Source organism: Kogia breviceps, chromosome 3 (assembly GCF_026419965.1).
Source record: "Kogia breviceps isolate mKogBre1 chromosome 3, mKogBre1 haplotype 1, whole genome shotgun sequence".
Lineage (NCBI taxonomy): Eukaryota > Metazoa > Chordata > Mammalia > Artiodactyla > Physeteridae > Kogia > Kogia breviceps.
In genome coordinates this window covers 184,980,411-185,001,322 of record NC_081312.1, presented here as the reverse complement: position 1 = coordinate 185,001,322, position 20,912 = coordinate 184,980,411, and the positions used below count along the sequence as shown (strand labels likewise).

At 46.5% G+C, this 20,912-nt stretch overlaps 1 protein-coding gene across 4 annotated transcripts in view; it reads right to left on the bottom strand.

Moving 5' to 3' along the window:
- EPC1 (enhancer of polycomb homolog 1) overlaps nucleotides 1-20,912 on the bottom strand; it is a 94,357-nt gene that overhangs the window by 50,641 nt on the left and 22,804 nt on the right. For 2 of the 4 annotated variants that reach the window (XM_067030511.1, XM_059058327.2), the window contains exon 1: nucleotides 17,018-17,499. The exons of 1 other annotated variant lie outside the window; for it this stretch is intronic. In XM_067030511.1, coding sequence (XP_066886612.1) covers nucleotides 17,018-17,170 — 153 coding nt within the window. In that variant the 5' untranslated portion in view covers nucleotides 17,171-17,499. Of the gene's footprint in view, nucleotides 1-17,017; nucleotides 17,526-20,912 lie in introns of those variants that run through there. One more of the 4 variants, XM_059058325.2, reaches the window with a different exon arrangement.

Here is a 20,912-nt window from a genome sequence, read left to right as displayed (position 1 = left end):
GTAACCGACCTACCTGAATGGGTAGATCTCTAAGCAAGTGACCTTGAGAGGAGATCTGAGGGATCACTGGGAGAGTACTCAGCCAACCCGCAGGGGAATAATGTTTCAGTACATGGGATAAATGAGGAATGATCCTGTTGTTGGAGGGAACCTGAAGGCTTTGGAGGAACAAAACGGAGGCAGGGGCCAGATTACATAAGGCCTCACAGATAAGTCACTTTAAGAGCAATGGAAATCCTTTACAGGTCTTTCGCAGGAAGTGACACAATGAGATTTCAGTTTTCAAAGGACCCCTGGTTGTGCTAAGAATATCAGGGAAGCAGCAACTGTATTCTTGGGAAGACCTGTTAGGAAGGGACTGAAATCTAGGCAAGAGATGCTAGTACCCTGAATTAGGGAAGTGCCACTGAAGATGATAACATGTGAACTATTTAGGAAATTAAATACCACTACACTGGAATTTTTATTCAAGATATTTTAAACTCTTGCTAGCCTCTCTGAACTTTCATCGTAGTTCTCTAATTTCTCCACTCTGATTCACAGTAAATCCAAACACATTAACCTGAGTGAAATGACAGCATGATACCAACATGATATGGCTGGCATAACACATTTATATCACAAGATACCTCTCCAACAGGCCCCAGAGACACTTCTAAAAGATACACATATTATATTCCATTGTTTCCCACATGGTAAGGCAGGCTACTTACTGAAAACTTTCAAGACCAGAATCTTAGAAATCACAGATTTTTAAAGTTCAAATGTAAGATTTATTCCAGGAACGACTTAAAATGGCTGGGCCCAGAAATTAAGGGACATTATAGTTTTAAAATTGGCTTCTGGCTAGTGCTACAATGTATAAGGCACCCCTGAAATACAGTTTTAGATATGAATAAGAGTTAAGGTTCAACTGAGAAATTTTATATGGAAAAAAAAACAGCCCTAAAAATAGAAAGATGAGAAAAAAAAAAAAGTTAATCCTGCCACAAGCATTTCTTTCTTCTGTCCATCTTCAAAAAAACAGAACAAAAATGTTTCATCACTACAAAAAGATAGGAAGAATTTCTGAGGCATATTCCACAAAATCACAGCATAAAATTTTAGACGATACATAAAGTAGAACTCAACAGATGTGTTTAAATGGTGCATAGAAAAACTCAAGACAAAGGAATCAAGGAACATATTTTTATGGAATTGATTCTATGATATTTCCTGGTATACAGGGAAAAAAAAGATGGCTTTTATTTCACTGGAATTGCATTACAAAGGAAAAATTCACCAAGGCAAAAAAAGTTCATACAGAATTTTCACGAAGTGTCAAGACACCACTATGATAGATGAAAAGGAAAATTCAAAGACAGTGATAAAAACATAACTGTAACCAAAATTTTGGTTTTCAAGCCACTTTCAGATCAGAGAGAAAGAATTTTAATGTAAAAACTTACTTTTAATGTAAAAAAGTAATGTAAAAATGTTTATGTAAAAACTTTCAGTAAAATAATTGATTTTGATTTTTGCACGATTCTACCTATATTTACTTCAAATGGGGGGACGAAAAAAGAGATGACTTTTCAGGAACTCAACGTCAGAAGTTGGCTTACACAGTTTTGTTAGACTCTGAGTGATAACGTACAAATTCACGCAAAGTAAAAATAGACATTTCTGATCTTTGCAACAAGGACTTAAAACGACTGCCTCAGATTATGGTTTATTTACCATATGAACTCTAAGCTCCTTAAAGGAAAAAACATGTCTGTGGACCCTATAATATTTAGCATTATACTTTGTAAGTGTTAAGTTTACGAATATTTGATACATCAACACCATATAAAATAAGTGCTTTTAGCAGAGCATTTCACAAAACTTACTACTGGAAAGGCCAAGACATTTTCTCTGGCTTAAAATTTTGGATTATTAGAATGTCTCATGTCCCTCGCGATCGCAGAGAAAAACATGCAAAGCCATAGCTTAAATCCTGCTTTCACTGGCCTACTCCGAAAGCTCAAAGGCAGGTAAAGCAGGTAACTGACCACCATTTCAGAGTGCAGATAACCATAAAGTGCCTAGATTTTTCCAGAACTATAGAAACACTGAAAACATCTGTGCCGGAACAGTGTTAAGTTTCTGGATACAACACTGCTTCTGCTTTCAGAGGGCTTCAAGTGCAGGGAGAGCAACAATCATGTAACTGAATTTGTTCTCGAAAACTCCCGGTGGTGTCACTCGGGGAGGCTAAGTCAAGACGGGCTTCAGAAAAGCCGAATGAACGACTGAACACGGGCCGGGCCCGGAGTCAGGCGGGTGGAGCGAGCGAGCGAGCTCGGACGAGAGGGGCTGCGAGAGCGGCGAGCGCGGCAGCCCGCCTTACCGGGCAGCGGGCTCGCACAGCCCGGGGCCGCCCTCCCGCACCGGACGGGGCGGCCCTGTGTGACCCGGGGCTGCGGCACAGGTGCTGGCGGCCACGCCCAGGGCACGCCCGCGTCGGCACACCTACCCGCCCGGCACACCAGCTCGCGGCTGGCCCGCTGGGGCGAGGGGGGCGGCGGGGGTGAGGCCGTGCGGACGCACGGGAGGCAGTCACAGAGAGGCCCGGTGCTGCTGCAACAGCCGCAGCTTCTGCCGACAAGAGCCACCCGGTGAGGTCGCTCCCAGGTTCCGGATCCTCAGAAGCCGGGATCAGCGGTCACGCAGCAACGGACGGCGCGCACCAGTGTGGCTACAGCGAGTCCCCACTGAATACCCCCCCCCCCCCAGCTGCTGGAATGGCCTGGCACTGGGCCGCGGTCGCTGAGGACAGTGTCGGTGAAGAAGCTGCTCATAAAAGCCCCGGGGTGTGTCCCCAGGTGAGGCGAACGATGCTGGAAACCAGAGGAGGGGGTTTCCCTGGCAGGAAGGAGCAGAAAGTTTACTGACAGCGGCCCCGTCAGTTCTGTGAAAAGAGGAAAATTTGCCTAATGAACTGGGTGGTTTAGCCAGGGAGCTTTTCCACCGGAGCTGGAAGTGCTCTATATGGTAAAACATGAGAACAGGAGACGGAGAACCGTTGAAGAGGAGCCGGGACTCGAAGGTCCGGACGATTTGCAGCCTCACCAGACTGAAGACGGTGCTCACATTCAGAAATGGATTCTGACCCAAGATCAAATCCAGGGCTCTGACAGAAAAACGCGGCCTAAAACCTGCGCTGAGGGAGCGACTGGAAAATCCTCTGGTTAAGACCTCCGAAAGAGCCAAGATGGCGTCTCAGAGGACTCTTCGGTCAGACAAAAGGGCTGCTAAACAGAACTGTGTGCTTCCAAGATTCTCTCCATCAAACAGTAAGGCAGTGGGGAAGCTTAAGGGCGTTGTCTCAGCAGGAGCCCGAGGTAGTAAAAGGCTTACCTCAAAGAGGTGCAGGGGTGTGGCTTTCGGCTAATGGAATAAAATTAAATAGAAGCCCCACAAAGTTTGAAAAAGAACTATATAGACAGAAACATTACCAGCTCGAACTGATGGAGACAAGAGACAATACAAAATGAAGAGAGGCCTTCAAAGTCCTAAAAGCAAGCTAAGGGCTTTGCTGGCAGGAAGCGAGTTAAGAAAAGCGGGTAGGGCTTCCCTGGTGGCGCAGTGGTTGAGAATCCGCCTGCCGATGCAGGAGACACGGGTTCGTGCCCTGGTCTGGGAAGATCCCACATGCCGCGGAGCGACTGAGCCCGTGAGCCATGGCCGCTGGGCCTGTGCGTCCGGAGCCTGTGCTCCGCAACGGGAGAGGCCACAACAGTGAGAGGCCCGCGTACCGCAAAAAAAAAAAAAAAAAAAAAAGAAAAGCGGGTAGCAAACAGGTTGGACCTTCGTGCAGAAGGAAGGGTGAACCACATGGCCAAAGGGCAGAAGTGACAGCTTGCGTGAGTTATACCCAGGAGGTGGCACTCAAACAAGGAATTAGCATCATTTGCCTGACTGGCTTCCAGAAACGCCAGGGGCCGGGGGCTCCCCTTGCACAGGAACGTTTTATAGCCCTTATCCCAAGCCTGACCCAATGCTGTATACTGGTGGTGGCCGAGTGTGGGAGCACATGTCTCTGCAGCTTCACAGGTTGAGAGCAATTTGTACCTGAGAAGCTATATGTAATGAACTACATCTGAGACGCCTCCACTGTACCTGAAACCAATCTGGATGAGATCCTTATGCTGTAACGGGACGAGACTTTCGGGGGCTTTGGGGCGGGCGGAGAATATTCTGCAGGTGGTCAACCGCGGGAGCCAGTCTCCAATGACCCCTGTGTCCTGGCGCGCACAGCCCTGTGAGGCGCCCCCTCACTTACCAGGGTTGGTCTGGGTGACCAACAGCAAGAGACAGAAGTGACGATGTGTAACTTCCAAAACCAGGTCACAGAAGACTGTGTTCTCTCTCTCTTTTGGACCCTTTCCTCTGGGGGAAGCCTGCTGCAGCCCCACTGGGCTGCTTTCCCAACAGCTTTACTGGGACGCTGTGAAGGACCCGGGGCCAGCATCACCCACAGAAGCTGCTCCTAAGGTTCCTCCTAGCCCTCAGAAACTGTGTGGGAAAGTTAAGTGTTCGTTGTTTCAAGCTACTAAGCCTGGGAGCAATCTGCTGTGCAGCAACCAACAACGACTACAGGGCTGAAGGAGGGGAAAGGGGAAAGACTGGGGATGGAGGCAGCGGTCAGATCCTGCAGGGCCCAGGGAACCCCACTGAAAGGTTTTTGCATTTTATTCTATCAGAAAAAGGAGCAATTTAAGAATTTTAGATAGCAAAACAACAACCAGACTCAAAAACATCATCCTGACAACTGTGGGGGGGTGTAAGTTTGAAAACTAGGGTAGGGAGACGGGTTAAAAAGCAATTATAAACCCTTCAGAATTAGAGCGCATCCTAATCTTTTTAACAGAAATTCTTAGACCCACGTGCATGGATGTACGTTGAAGAGCAGCCTCCAGAACTAAAACTCTGTGCAGCACAGATAGCTATATGCAATATCCTATGATAAACCGTAATGGGAAAGAATATATTTTTAAAAATAATGTGTGTGTGTGTGTACGTGTGTATGTATATATATATATATATGTATATATATATATATATACATACACACACACATATATAACTGAATTGCTTTGCTGTACAGCAGAAATTAACACAACAATGTAAATCGACTATACTTCAATTAAAAAATTGATTAAAAACATCTAAACATTTTTAAAAAACAGAACCAAAAATCACTGAAATGTACAGAACCTGTTAAAAAGTACAGAAAACGTTTTTTTTCCAGCAAATTCTTTGAAACACATTTCATACATTTGAGGCTGGGAAACCAAGCATGTATTTAAGTTGAGAAAATAATCCATTTGAGTTGACTTCCTTGACACAACTTAAGACCTTGTTTTTCGATACCTTGCTTTTTATCTCACATTCTGTCATAAATACAACTAGATACGTATAAAAACCATACCCACTCACTATCAAAACACTCCATATCAAAAATCATTTGTATGATGGAAATCTGTTGAAATTTTAAAATCCTACCTAAAAAATACATTTCCATCCTTCAAGGACAAAAATTAAACTAAAATAATAAGTAAAAAAGATCCGAGCACTTACCGTAAGTAAAGCACCATGCTATACACTTTACACAGGCTCATTTCATTCTCATACCACACTAGAGAGACCTGGGGTAAATGTAAGTAGCACAGACCAGAACTTAGCTCGTGTTTTGAACCCAGCAGAACAGCTGTTTTCACCCATCAGACCCAATGCTCCCTTTTTTCAAATTACTCCACTCTTCTACTTACACACGTTTTCATATAATCAATCTAAGGATCTAACTGCAAAACCAAGTAGAAATTAAAGGAGAGTAAGTTATAATAAAATACTATGTGTTTCAACATGTAAATAACTGGGATATGTACCCAGGAAGACAAAACGAAGTAACTACAGAAGCTTAGATGTCTACAGAGCTACAAAACCAGACCTTTTGCAGGTCTGTACTACTGTTGACTCAAATACCACTAAGAGTGTTGATAAAGCTATTACTATTTCCAAAACAGTAACAGTGACTGCAAAAGTTCTCAACAAAATAAAGTACAACATTCCCTTACTCTATATACAGTTGCAGCCCTGGAAATTTTAGTGTATACCAAAACTACACAAAAAACATTTTACAAGTAAAATGGAATTAGGTTCTTGACTCAGATAATCTGTAAATGGAAATCTCACCAACTGGGATGTTCTGCGGGACAGTCAAAAAGCCAAACAGGCAATTCTTTGTTTTGCCGGGCTGTTCTCTACGTGGTGGCACTTGCACTGTTCCTGGCCCCCAAAGCGCCTCCCCCAAACCTGTGACAATCAAAAACACCCCCCCCCCCAATTTTCCAGAATGTTCTGAGGGTGAGCAACTGGTGCAGTGTCGAGAAGCACTGCAGAGGAGGGCGAGTTCTCAGGCGCTCAGTAACAACCGTAAGGCCCATTTCCTGGGTCCTGAAACAAGTGTGCTGCACAAAAGCTCTTCTCCGTACAGATTCTTACACACCTGAGCGGCAGGAGTGACGGGCCTCGGAATCCATCGAGCCGCCAGCGTCTGCCTGGTGGGGCTGCCCCTCCTCTGGGCTCTCCCCCATCGCCAGCAGCAGGAAGGGATTAGGAACCATCCGTGCACCTGAGGCTGGCCGGATACACCCCGGCATTCTTCACACCCATCACCACCGGAGCTCACGACCCGACAGCGTCACTCTGGCTCTTGCTGCCCTTCGGATCTAATGTCCCCTACGCTGACCCGATTTCTGCTCTTCCCACCCTCCCGAACTCTTCCACTCTGTCCTCTAGAATAGAGATCCATCAGTAAACTCCTCTTCACAGTCTCGGCCTCCTTCCACGCTCCCTCATCCCCTTGCTCTACTTTAAGCCTGGCAGTGTCTTCCAGAAGCAGCACTCCCCGGAGCCCTTCCAAGGAGAAGCTGTGTGTCTTCCCACGTCCCACATACTTACAGACGGGCTAAGTGTCCTCCTTGCCCCCCACTGCCAGGGCACCCCATTTCCTCTCCGCTGTCCTCTCAGAAACCCTACCCCCGCAGATGTGCACAGCCTCACTCCCTCTCCCCGGAGCTGCCGCATCCGCTCTGTTGCTCAGTCAGACCTCACGGTCTTCTTCTCAACTATTCCCGCACCTTCGGCATCACCCCGAGTAACGACGTCTACGTGGACGATACACCGCTGAAATCGAAACGCAAGCATCTCACCCTTTAACTGGCACCCTCCTGGCTCAGGCTCCCCCGCTCCAGCACGGCACCCCTCCCCCGGCAGAGCCGTCCCCGTGTGTCCCACCACTTCCCCGGTCAGCTCCGAGGCCTTCTTTTCCCTGCTTAACCAGCGTGGATCCAGGTCTATCATGAGCATCTACCCCACACGTACTTTTAATGCCCTCCTCCCTCTTTCCCCCCTTTGTACTTGCTGGGCAAACCTCACCCCTAGAAAGACCTTATCATATACCTACTTTACTCTTGAACTCAAGTTGAATGCTTGCATTCAACTGCCCAAGGGAGCAGACCGGTCTCACTTAACATGATCACCAACCCCGAGCCCCGAGCTAGCCCATCAGCCCCGTTACACTTCTCTAGTAGGTGAGCTTCCCACACATACCTTCGTCAAGGCCCCCCTTGCTCTGAGGTGATGATGTCGCCTCATACTGCACAGAGGCAACAGAATCGCAGGATAAATACCCCACCCTCCCAACGTCAACTCTACCACTGGTCATATCACATTCTTCTGTACTTCTAAAAAGGAGAAAGTACTTCTGCTTAAATCAGTGACCAAGCCCTCCATGAAATCCATCCAGGAAAAGATAGGAAACAGTTTTTAGGAACAAAGTCCTCGAGTAGGAGAGGAAATAGGATTATTTCATCCTTTTTAATGACATCATTCCAGCGATTACACTAGTTCTAGTAACTTATTTATTTATAATAGCCATTTTAACATTTTTGTCTACTAACTCAATGACCTGGGTTATTTCTACATCTCTGTTGATTAACTTTTTCCTTAGTTATTGGTTAGATTTTCCAGCATCTTTGCATACCTGGTGATTTTTTTTTTTTAATTGGATGCCAACCACTAAGTTTTATGTTGTAGGATCTTTCAGTTCCTCCAAACACTGTGGGGCTTTACTCTGGGACACAGTTATCCGAAATTAGTTGGCTCCTTTTGAGGCTAGTGTTTAGTCTTTATTAGGGTAAGTCCAGAACAGTTTAGTCTAGAGCTAATTTGGCCCTACCACTAAGGAAATGACCCTCTGAGAACTCTTATCTGATGCCCTCTGCATCAGGAGGTCTTTCCACTCTGGTCACTGAGGACATAACATTCCCAGCCCTGTGTGAGCTCCCAGAAATGTCCCTCCTACTTCTTTCCTGGTGCTTACCCCCTCCCCGCGCCCGCCCCCCCCCACCGCCCTGGACAGGCTCAGACCAGTTTTCGGCTAGAGACTCCAGGGGACCTCTCTGCAGACCTCGGTGCATCTCTGGTACGTAGGCCGGAAGCCACTGTAGACTCCCCAAACTGAATTCTCTGCCTCTTCAACTCCAGGAGGCTGGCAGGCTCTATCCAGGGCCTCCCCTACCTGTGCTTGTAGCCTGGAAACTCTCTAGGTGGTGGCCGGGGCAACGGAGGACTCAGCTTTGCTGCCCTACTTTGCATCTGCCTGAACTTTGTAACTAATTTTTAAAAGAAATGATTTGTTGATGCCCCCAATACCCCCAGCTATTTTTTCAGTGCCTCTTCCCAGCACAACTATTCCAAGGAGTCATCTATACTTGCTCTGACCCTTTTATTTATCTTTCAGTATTTCTTCTATTCCACTCAGGCTTTCCTTCCCACCATGCCATCAAAATAGGCCAATGGCACACATCTAATCAAATCAAACGGTCACTTTCCCCTCACTCATCTTCTCAGTGGACAGACTTAACCAATGTCCTTCCTTCTCGAGACACCTCTATCCTCACTTTCTTCCTAATTCTCTAATAGCTCCTCCTCTTCTTGAGCCTCAATGCACAGCTTTAAAAACACCTGTAACCCAAAGACCTTCAAATTCATCGTACAGCCCATGACTTCTGAATTGCGCACCTCTAGTGCAGATTGCTCTAATGCTTACATTCTTGCGTATCCAGCTAAACACAAATGAGTAAGAGGCACTTCAAACTGAGTAATAAGTCCATCCTTTATATACCCTCCCTCCTCCAGTTTTCCCTACTTCAGGAGGCAGCGGCCTAACCACCCATCCACTCAACTGCTCAAGGTAAAGATCAGGGATTAATTCTTGATTCCTTCTCTCCATCTAGTACATTCTAACCTGTCAGCCAAGTTCTGTTGGTTGTACCCTCAAAGGTTCTCCATCTTTTTTCCTCCCCAGCACCACCCCAGTTAGAGCCACGCTTGCCCGGTACGACTCATTCTGCACATGCTAGTGAGAATAACCTTGAAAAGACATGAATGGGATCGTGTCACTGCCTTGCCGGAAACTCTCGAAAGGCTGATTACCTCGCCTCGAAACGACCCAAACTCGGCGCAGAAGCCTGCGACACCTCACCGGATCCGGACCCCCAGCTGGGCCCTCCGGGTCCGCGTACTGCTCTGCCCGCTTCGCCTCCCTCTGGCGCGCTGGCCTTCTGTGCCTTGCCCGGGCCCCCTGCATCTGCGTGCAGTCTCTGCAGGGCATGTTCTCCACGCAGGCCTTCGCAGGGCTGGCTCCTCCCACTTCAAGTTTCGGAGCCAGCGTTCCCAGACCCTCTACACAAAGAAATCTCTATCCTCCTCCTGCCACCTGAAATTCTATACTGTCTTGATCCACCGCCACTTTCATTCATTTGTTTTTGCCTCTGTTTTCCCATTAGAACTCAGTCATTCAACTAAACAAATACTGAACACTTACTATGTGCCAGGCGCTATTTCAGGTGCTGAAAAAACACCAGTGAACAAAGCAAACAAAAAGTCCTGCCCTCATAGAGCCTAGGTGCTAGAATGTGAGATCCATGAAAAAGGGAACTGTTTGCTGACTGTCGGATCCACAGAGCCCATAACGGTCCTTAGCTCACTGTAAGTGCACGATAAATATTTGCTACAAAAGTGAATGAAATTGGATTTATCTATATTTTCTTAGTCTTTGTACAATATACCTCAAAAATCTTCACTTAGCCATTAGAACAATGATCAAATTCTTGCTTTAGACTTCAAAACAGCCATATTTATATTTTGTTCCCTTCAGACTCTTATTATCTTATAGGTAAAGCACAAATTTGCAACCACCGATACAGTATTCTGATTCTAGTTTCAAACTCGCATTCTGTGACTACTGCAACATACTTATATTCTTTAAGTGCTTTAAAACACAAGCCTTCTAGACTAAACTGGAACCAATTATCCATGCACCCAAGTTACCTTTACTTCTGTGTGAACTGTGTTTATGTAGAGTGCAAATGAAGCCATCAACTAATTAAGGATTCAATGATTATTCTATAAACATAAAATACATAAGTTAACAGACCTAAATGCATTGGTAACATAATACGCTCATTACTACAGGAAACTATCACGGCCCTACTTCATCTTGCAGTTAAGAAAACCCGGGTGTGTAAAGCACGCAAGCACGCGTATGCACGCACACACACACGCGTGTTCACGCACACACACACGCGTGTGCACACACAGTCAGAAGCTGGATGAGGTCTTTGTGTGCACACACAGTCAGAAGCTGGATGAGGTCTTAGGTCTAGTAACTCCCAGCTTGATGCTTTTCGCAATTAATAATTACCTAAATTTAAAGACACCACTTTTCACAACGACATCATACAATTTTTTGAGGATAGATGACACATCTAACACATTTATACCAGACAATCCTAAATACAAGGGATTGTACAAATGTAGTAGTTTTGAGCAGTGACCAAAAGCAAGGCCATCGTGAACATTCACTTACTATCTGGTAATAATGAAATGCACGTGTACAGCATTTTCACGGATACCGTCTGATTCACGCCCCACAGCTATACCTCCCACGTAAAGTAGGTCAGCAGAGTGTTGGCACATGAAGAAACTAAAGTTCATCCAGTAAGCTTAACTGACTTGTCAAAGGCCACCAATGCCAAAGTACATTCTTCTCAGAGGATGTACAACTGGTACTTGTGATTCTAAAATAATCAAAATAATTCATCCCAATATGGAAAGAAGATTTGAACCTTTAGTAAATCACCCACAAGATATTTCAAACCTCAGTTTACCTTTGCCCCTGGATTTACCCTAAGGCTGCGTCGTACTTCTTCAGCCAGCACTTGCTATACTGAAGGAAATTCAACCAGAATGATTTGCTTTAATAATGTGTTGCAAAACTCAGCAAACTGTCACCAGGCGTATTTGAAGCTGAACCAACTTCTTAAGGATAACCTCCACGACAACAAATAATCGAAGAAGGGCTTTATCTTTTAAAGAACTGATCATATCCCTACTCATCAAAGAGACAACTCAGATCACGGGGCGCAGTAGATTTATTAAAAGCACGTTTGTTTTTGGTTTTCATCTACCTACAGTGGGGCTGGTGGATGAACTTCAATTCATGTATTTAAAGGTGAAGAGTTAAGTATCCACTCTGTTTAAAATACCGATATTGCTCAAAATCATTAAGTACTATCAGAGGCTTTAGTAAACTTGACCGAGATAATGGGCAGAAGTCAACAGTTAAGCTTCAAGTAATTCACTGGAAGTAGTTCTAGCAAGTTGTTTAAAACATCTGAATCACTTCTTTTCCTGGTGATTTCCCTGTAAATTGATTTATTCTTACAGAGGAGTTATTGTAACATATTAATATAAGTCACAATTCAAGGGTTCAAAAGCTTACTTTAAAAGTAAAAGACACTATCTAGTTCTGCCTATGTATTTATTTCATACTTTCATACTGCTTTTGCACTTGGAGACTCAGAAGTCACTTTACTCCCAAATTACAATATAAAATTCTCATTTCCTTGTGGGTTGTCTTCTTCTAAGAAATAGAATCACAAACCATACCATCATTCCATTATATAAAATGTTACCCTCTACTTTAAAATTACGTTTTAACCAATCGCTGATAACAAGTACCCTTAACTTTTCAGAAAAATGGAATCACATAGTCAGAATCCACACTTTCACCTCTTGCCATTATGCATGTATGTAGATACACATACATCTTCCATTTGTTTCTCTCCCATTACTACTACCACACAGACCACGACGATACAGTAGAATGCAATATATAGACTAAACTAAAACCTAGTCTTAGATACTATTAGAGGAATGGCTAGTTTAATATTTAATCCTACCCACAAATTCATGAACCTGTAAGCACAGGTTATTATTCCTTATTTACAAGATTTAAGCTCTCCTGTATTTAGATGGCACTTTTAATTAAGTCCTGTTGATTAACAGAAAGAAAAGGTAGTTCTGCACAAATTCCATTACAGATCACAAGCACCCACAAAACACCATTAGACACATAAGAGCCCATTAGTTTTCATTATTGTTTTATAAGAAAATGAAGTCTAAGTACAAATGGTACTAATCCAAAATCTTAAATATCAAACAGCACACCGAAACAAGAGCTAATGTTAACACTTTAGGCACCAGGCCCTACAGTTTTCAAGAGGCTCCTTTTGTAGGTAAGAGTCCTCAGTCTTCCCCAGTTGCCGATTAATTTTTGCCTTTAATTTTTCTTCTCTAAGTCTGTGTAATACCTTCCATACTGATGAAACCAAAATGACTGTTGAAATTTCTAGAACAGCAAATCTTAACCTTGGGCTTTCTGCCTTTATCAATACCTTGAGAAATTGATGACAAACACGAATTTTCTCCCAAGAAAAATATACTGTCACGAAACTGTATATGCGTACCATGGGAATTCACTGCTTCTAGCATCATTTCCACATAACCCTCAGAACCCAACTGATACACTCAAAAATATCTTGGGCAGGGCTTCCCTGGTGGCGCAGTGGTTGAGAATCCACCTGCCAATGCTGGGGACACAGGTTCGTGCCCTGGTCCAGGAAGATCCCACGTGCCGCGGAGCGGCTGGGCCCGTGAGCCATGGCCGCTGCGCCTGCGCGTCCGGAGCCTGTGCTCTGCAACGGGAGAGGCCACAGCAGTGAGAGGCCCGCGTACCGCAAAAAAAAAAAAAAAAAAAAAAATCTTGGGCAGGATGGAAAGTTGGAACTAGACTTCATTATTGCTTCTCAATTATCTTTAACTTAAAATATTTGCTACTTAATGGAAAACCCCAAATATCCTCAATTCCTTTCTAATTCAAACTAGCTGTAAAAATTAAGCTTTGCTTCTAGTGCAGTTGCGACTTCACATACTTCTTTTCACTTCCAATGCAGTGGACAGAATGGAGGAATCTAGATTAAGGACTAAGAAATCTTGGTTTACAAAATTTTAAAGGAAAAAAAGGATTCTTAGTTTCTGTCAGAAAAATGAGAAATCGAACTTTTAAACTTATCACTTAAAGTGATTTAAGCTTGTTCTTATAAAACAAACTAGATTTTTATCGTTTTGAAAATGTAGCGCTTAACTACTTTTCCTCTTAACAGAGATATGTACGTATTTCCACTTTAACTCCTAATTAAAAACAAAAAACACCTACCTACTTTATAAACTTGGTTTTCATAACGTTGTACACTGGCCACTACTGAAGGATACAGTTTGAAGAGAGGAAAGACAGGGGTATGAGACTATATGTCTGATTAGAACCCTATTAAAACCAGGTGTGGGACTGCGATGGCTGGGCTCTACACCCAACAGTCCCAAAGGCGGCTGCGTAGGGCAGTAACAAGGCGGTCTCACCATCAACGTTTTAATTGCCGTCACACGCCCTTCTCCTCCTTCTCCTTGGCTGGAGAAGACGTTAAGCTTCCACCCCTTACAGTATATGGAGTCACACACTCTGGCCCAATGAAAAAAGTTAAACTACTAGAGGAACCAAGCAGCTCCACTTTGTTGAGTACCACTTTAAAACCAACTTTTTCAGAATGTCTTTCCTGAAGTGAGAAGTAACCATAAAGGAAAACGTAATGCTCCAATTGTAACGAAAACATTCGACTGTAGTGATATCTTGGAAAAACTACCCTTTCATTTAAAGGTGAAGCCATGGCTCTAAGTAGTATTTCAACATTTCTAACCTTCAAGTTAAGATTATAATCTTAAAATTAAAATGTTAAAAAATTATGATGGTGCAACCTCTGCTCCCCCATGTGTTTAAATTAAGGGACTTATTTCATATTTAGAGCTGACAGCCTACTGATTTCCCATGATCTGAAAATTACTTGTTATTCATTAAGTCAAAGCCCTTATCAACTGTTACTTTTTGATACAGCAAGTTACAACGTATCACATTATACCAATAGAGACACTGAATCTCTTAACATCTATGTCTCAGTCAAGTCCCTCAGTTTATTACAATCTGGAGTTACTTCTCAATCATCAAAAAAGGACTAACAACTAAGTTCTAAAGTTGAGTATAATTCATGTTTGGAGGGGAGGAGGGGACTTCTACTTAAAGCTGTTTCTTAAAAATTAAGAGGCATGCCTAATTAAGGCAGTGCATTCAGCTTATATTAATTCTGCCCTATCTTTCATCATCAACATAGGATTACACATTTTCTAAACTAGACAATTCAGGTTCTAGATAGCTTCTAGATCGCTCCTGACCCCGACGTGTCAATTGGAGGCATAAGCTCGCCTTTATAAGAAGCACATGGTTCTTCAGCAAATTATCAAAAAGTTTCTTCTCCTCAGGCTAACCCGGAATTCGATTACCTTTATTTGTGCTTGGCATACATTTCAGGGCTAACATGCTACTTTCAATCCTGTGATCTACAGGGCCTCCTCCCCGCACCAGCACAAGCCGCAGGACTGGAGAGCAGCTGTTTGCCTGGGACTGTTTACGTTCTTCTGTTCAGTTCAGTGTCTATTCTTGAAGTCTATGTTTCACTGGTCACAGTTTTGTTTGGATGTGAAGTGAAACAAATTCTACACAGACGATGGGAAAGGGGGAAAAAATCCCTCAAAAATAGGGACTCCACATGTTACAAAACAATGAACTACAAAATGTCAAAATCATTTCAGTGAACAGAAATGATCCGTAAAAACTTAATAAGCCTTGATACTTCAGTTGAGCTCAGCTCTGATTTCAGGTTGGGGCCCTTGGGACAGTCCAAAGCGTTCCGAGGAACAAGACTTCACTGAATTTCTAAAGTGTTCTGCAGTGTTACCTGTTCTTATTAAAACTCTCCCCTTCCTTGGCTGCAAAACAGGAACTACCAATTAATTTCCAGGGCAGTGTTAACGTCGACACCCCAACTTGGAAGTATTATCTGGAAAACTTGGAAACAAAAATAAAACCAAAAGACGAGATTCTGCAGTCACAAGTACTTTAATTTTTAAAAACAAATCACTTATTTAAAAATAAACAAGCGGCACCATTCTACTCTGCCGCCGATACAAGTAAAACAAGTTGGGAGGTGGTGTCTCACAGGCAACGTGCTAAATGGTCAGGACCGCGCTGGACAATCTCAACTACTCCGCACGCTAAGACACTACTCTCGGAAGGAACATGCGACGGTCACCACTATTTGACTTTGAAAGGTCGAACAACCCAAACAGTTTAAACAGCTTTATTTTTCGAAATCGACATTACAGAGCAGGATTTCTGCATTTAAAAAATGCTTACAGCACCAAACAGAGGTATGACAGAACGATTTTCCACCACAAAACTGCAGCACCAATCCAGCGACTCCTCGACTTCCTGGAACTGTCAACACACTGCCCCCCGTTTAAGTGGCTGTACCTGAAAACCAAGGTATGCAATTCCTTAGGGTGAGAAGCCATCAAGTGACCCTGCCAAGGACCTGGGGGAACGAGGGGAAGAGCCTATCATCCGTGGGTCTGAGCCCAACTTCCACGACCAGGGAGAGCCGCAGCTGCGGTCCGGCGTCCGGGAGCCGTCGACACTTACATGCCGAAACCCACCCAACCGAAACACCTTCAGGTTAAGATTTCTAGGAAGGGGTTCACTTAACCTGAGTTCGGTGGCGGGTAAGAAAGCCCTCTTCCAACAGGTAGATCTGTTAACACCTGCTTACATGGGGTCCTTTCTCCCCTAGCTCGAGAAACCCAGCCATCGGGCGGACTCAGGTTTTATTAGGGAAGCAACTAAGCACGTTACAGGCTCAGGAAGAGCCACATAGTAACCCCCCCGCAAAACCCGCAACAAATTCTCAAGGATCAAAGGAAAAGTCAGGAGGAGAAGGAGTCCGACCAGGTAGGACTGGGGAGGGATGGAGGCACAAGTCCCACAAAGAGGACGCAGCACCTAAGTCGGCTCCGGGCGGCTCGGGGGCCGCGACCTTCCGCGGCAGGGCTCCCGCCGCCCCCGCCCGGCCCCTCGGCGGCTCCACGTGGGCCGCGCCAGCCCCGCCAGCCTCCCCGGCCGCCGGGAGAGCACAGCCCCCAAGCGCCCGGAACCTGCGCTGCCGGCGCCGGCGGAGCTCGAAGGCCGAACCGGCCCCAGAGCGCCACCCAGCGGCCCGCGGAGAGGCCTGCAGGCGGGGCCTCCGCGGCCCGGCCGCCGCACCCCCCGCCGCCCGCCCGCCCGCTCGCCCGCTCGCTCCCTCTCCGGATGCACAAGGCCCAGCCCAAGCGCTCCGACCACAAAATGGCTGCCGGCAGCCTCGTCACGTGACCCCTTTGTGCCTTGCGGGCGCCCGAACTCCGCGGGGCCCGGGTCCGAGGGGCCGGGGTCGGCGGGTGGCCCGACAGGAGGCCCCGCCGGGCCGCGGCGGCCGGGGGGAGAGGCCGGGGGCGGCGGGGTAAAGGCCCCGCCGGCGACGGGAGTCGGCGGCGGAGAGAAGATGGCGGCCATTTTGTGTGGGTCTGCGCTTCGCCGCCGCCGCCGCAGGCAGCGGAGGGAGCGGGGCCCGGCGGCGGGTCGGGCAGGGGAGTTAACACGTACCGACTCCTCTTCCTTCTCCATTCCGGTGGGCATCTGCGGCACGGCCCGGTTTATCGAGGCGTATTCGTGCAGGTCGGGCAGATCCTCACAGCGGAAAACCGGCAGCGGCTTCGAGGCGTCTAGCGCCCGCGCCCGAAACGACAGTTTACTCATCTCAGGCGCAGCAGATACCTCTCCGCTCTGGGGAAACGGCCCCGGCCAGCGGGATCATGGAGAACCGGGGGTTCGGTCCCCACTCGCCCGCCGCTGCCGGGGACTGGAGGGGCGGAGCGCGGGGCCCGCCGTCCGGGCACTCAGAGCCGCCTGGAGGTGGGAGGCCGAGCCGCTCCGCTCCTCTCTCGCTCGCTCTCCTCAATACGCCATGGCCAACATGGCGGACATTAAAACTCCACTGTGCGCTCTTCAGCCAACCCCAGCCATTCCCCACACTGCATCGCGCAGCGGCGCGGGCACGCGGGGGGGGGGCGCGGGCTCGAGGCCGGGCGCCGGCACGGAGCGCGCGTCCCACCAACCCCCGGCGCCCGGCCCAGCTCCCCGCGCCGGGCCGCCCGGCCCCCGCCCCCGCGGCCGCCAACAGGCCGGTTTGGACCGGGACGCGCAGGGCGCTCGGACGCCGGGGGCCACGGCCGGCCTCCCCGCCCCGCGTGCCCGCCGCCTGCGCTCGCTCCCGCCCGGCGCCGTTGGCTGACAGGCGAGGGTGCAGGGAAGCGACCGCCCCTCGCGCGCCGGCTTTCGGCGCGGCGGCGGCGGCGGCCCGGGCACCTGTCACTGCCGGCGGCCCGGCCCAGGAGTGGGAGAGCGGGCGCCCCCAGCCCGGGCCGGCGCGGCGCTTCAGGTCTTATAACGAAAATGCAGACGGCATTCGGGGCAGGATACTACTCTGCGGGAACTTTTACCAGCCATTATCTTTACGTCTAACGAAACTCTGGACTATATTTGATGGGCTCCGCATGGATCCTGGGTCAGTTCCCATCATTGCGCTCCGTGTAAACAGGAGGCGTCCTACGTTGCTCCAAAGTAGGGTTTTGGTTTTTTTTTTTTTTTTTTTATCCTGCATTTTATCGACCCGCACTCTTTTATTGTCATCGAAGCAAAGGGAATAATTATTATTGGACACCGTAACCTTAAGGGAAAATTTTTTTAAAGCAAGACACTGTTCAAAATTTGAGAGCCGGATGATTTTTCTACACTGGAAGAAAATGCTGCTTCAACATAGCCATGGGTTGACACTTATCATTTGTCCTCTGAAAAACTTTATACAATTGAATTATATGAAGACCTATAGTGCTCCTGTCAAACCAAAAAAAGGAAAAGATGTATTGTTAGAAGAGATTTAGATGGGTGTGATGGCTACCATGTGGCTTATATTACACACGAAAATGAATATCCAGAGAGCTCTTTGCAGTAGAATATTTTAAAAATCCGAAAGACTGTTGCGGTGGGTTTAATAGGTTTGACAGCAAATTTTCAAATATTTGCTGAGATACAAAAATGTCCTGTATCTCCACTTTTCTCCCCGGGGGATATCTAGTAAAAATAATCACTATTCTTAAATACTGGATTGCATGGGAACTGTTATTGGCTTAAGGCACAGAAGCAAAGTGCTATCTTTCAGGCTGGCTTCACTACCACCCTTTGGAGTGGGGAGAAAACGGATTGCAGGTGGCCAAAATTATCCTCAAACGCTAATACTGACAGCTCACCTCCCATGCTGCAGATGGACATTCATCTACATGCCCTGTACTAAGACGATGCATTTATTCATTCAATGAGCAAACATTTTTTGAGACTTCACGGCCCTCTAAGTATACTGCTAACTACTCAGCACCCACAGGACTCCGGAGGAGATTGCATGGTGGGAGCAGGACCGGTGGATGGCAACTGCCACAGCTGGGGTAAGTGTGAGGGCGAGAGCTCAGGCTATTTGGAACCAGGCAGGAGTAGCACCCAATCCGTGGGGAGTGAGTGGCTCTAATGAAAGCATTCAGGAAGGGCTTTTTGGAGGAGATGATATCGGGGTAAAAACTGTGTAGGGTAAGCATGGGTCAAGGTTGCAAAAATGAAGAGGAGAAAGGTATCTTGGGCCAGGGGAGCAGCACGTGGGAAGACCCAGAGCCCTGAGAGGGTGTGTCACATTCTGGGGTCCTCACCGCACTGTGGACCATGACACTTAATTAGCCAGGTTGAACAGTTCTGAAAATACTGGCTGGATATTAGTACAGTAGTCCTCGGCAGCCTACTTTATTTGATTTCTGAAAATCCTAGTAGTAGAATTCGGTTGATTGAGGAACCTAAGAACTAAAATAGAGTCTTAAGTCATGAGTGAACCACCAAGAAAGTGAATATTATATATATATATATATAAAACCTTCATTAAAATAGCAGCCTATTGATAACATTCTCCATATCCTACACTAGTAATAATGGGCACTATACAACTAATTTCCTTGTTCTCTAGAAATTCTAGACTCACCCTCCATGGCAGGTTCAGAGACATGCTTACCAATTAAGCTTGCCTTTTGCAGGTGAGCTGCCTGCCAAGAGACATTTTCTTTCTGTCACCGGTCCCCATCCAGCTCAATGCCCTGGATTTCTGACTTGTAGGTCTTACTTGGTTCCCAAAGACCCACAGGCTGGAGTCCCAAGCCTCTTACATTCAGTTCACTTCCCTCCCTCCTATGGGGCAGGAGTGCAGCAATAAAGGCTCCAGTCTAATTTTCCTCAGCATCCTTTATCCAACCAAAAGTTCCCTTGCAAAAATGGCTAATCCTGCACTGTCTTTCACTTTTTCTATTCCCAACTCAAACTTCCCTTTTTTTCTAAGTACCCCCAAACAAGAGTGAGATGAAATTCGCAATGTTGCAAAAGATACATACCAATGTAAAGCTGTATATACTAGCCTTTCCCCAAAGGGGAGCTTTTGGTTGGGGAGGAACTTGCAGTATTTAAAATAGTTTTGATTCACGCCACAGATCTTTTTTGAATAAGTAGGCAACACACAGTACCATCATGGCGGGGGATACAAATAAGATCCTGCAAAGGGGTCACCCCGTTAACAAAATGACCAGGGCCAGGCAGGATGGTGGCATGCAGTGCTCTGGGAGTTCAGAAAAGGCCGGCAGTTCCAGGTGGGTTGGTCAGACATTATGGGGAAGATAGCGTGTGATTGGGTTCTGAAGGATGGCTAATATTCCAACTGGTAACGGGAGTGAAATGGTAGAAGAAAAGGTCTTCATGGCAGAGGGCAACTCTATGGATAGAAAGCGGGGCGGAGGCAACTGCCAGGTGTGTGTGGAGATGAGAAGGTTGACTTGGCCAGGGTTCAGTAGGAGATGATAACACAGGTATAAGACAAAACTGGCAAGGGCTTGGGTGGAGGGAGAAGGAGTAGAAAGGAAAGAGACATACGTGTTAACGGTAATAATAATCGCTCATAAGATCATCGCCTTGAAACGTGATTCATTGCGATTGATTTCACATACAAAACGTCTGCTTAAACAACAACGAGAATATGTCAAATGCTCCTAGAGCTCTGACGCTGCACTTTGCTACGTATGATAAACCTGAAATACAGCTCTAGATATTAGTTTATGCCCAGTATGTGCCCAAGTCCCATTAAATGCGCTTTGAAATTGTTTCTAGGATTTGCCGCCTTATTTCCTTTCCCACTGTCTTCACCGTCACCTCAGCTTTCATCACGTCCCACCTAGAAAAACCCTCCAAGTCCAAGTCCCCTTGATTTCGCTCCTTCCTTCAATAAGCCTCGGTGAAACTCCTACTTGATAGGCAACGGGGCTAATGCTCTCCTAACGGTGGCTGCTGGGAACCAACGGTGGCTTGCTGAGGCTGTGGGTCCCTGGGGATATGAAGATACAGAACAGACTGCCCTTCAGGC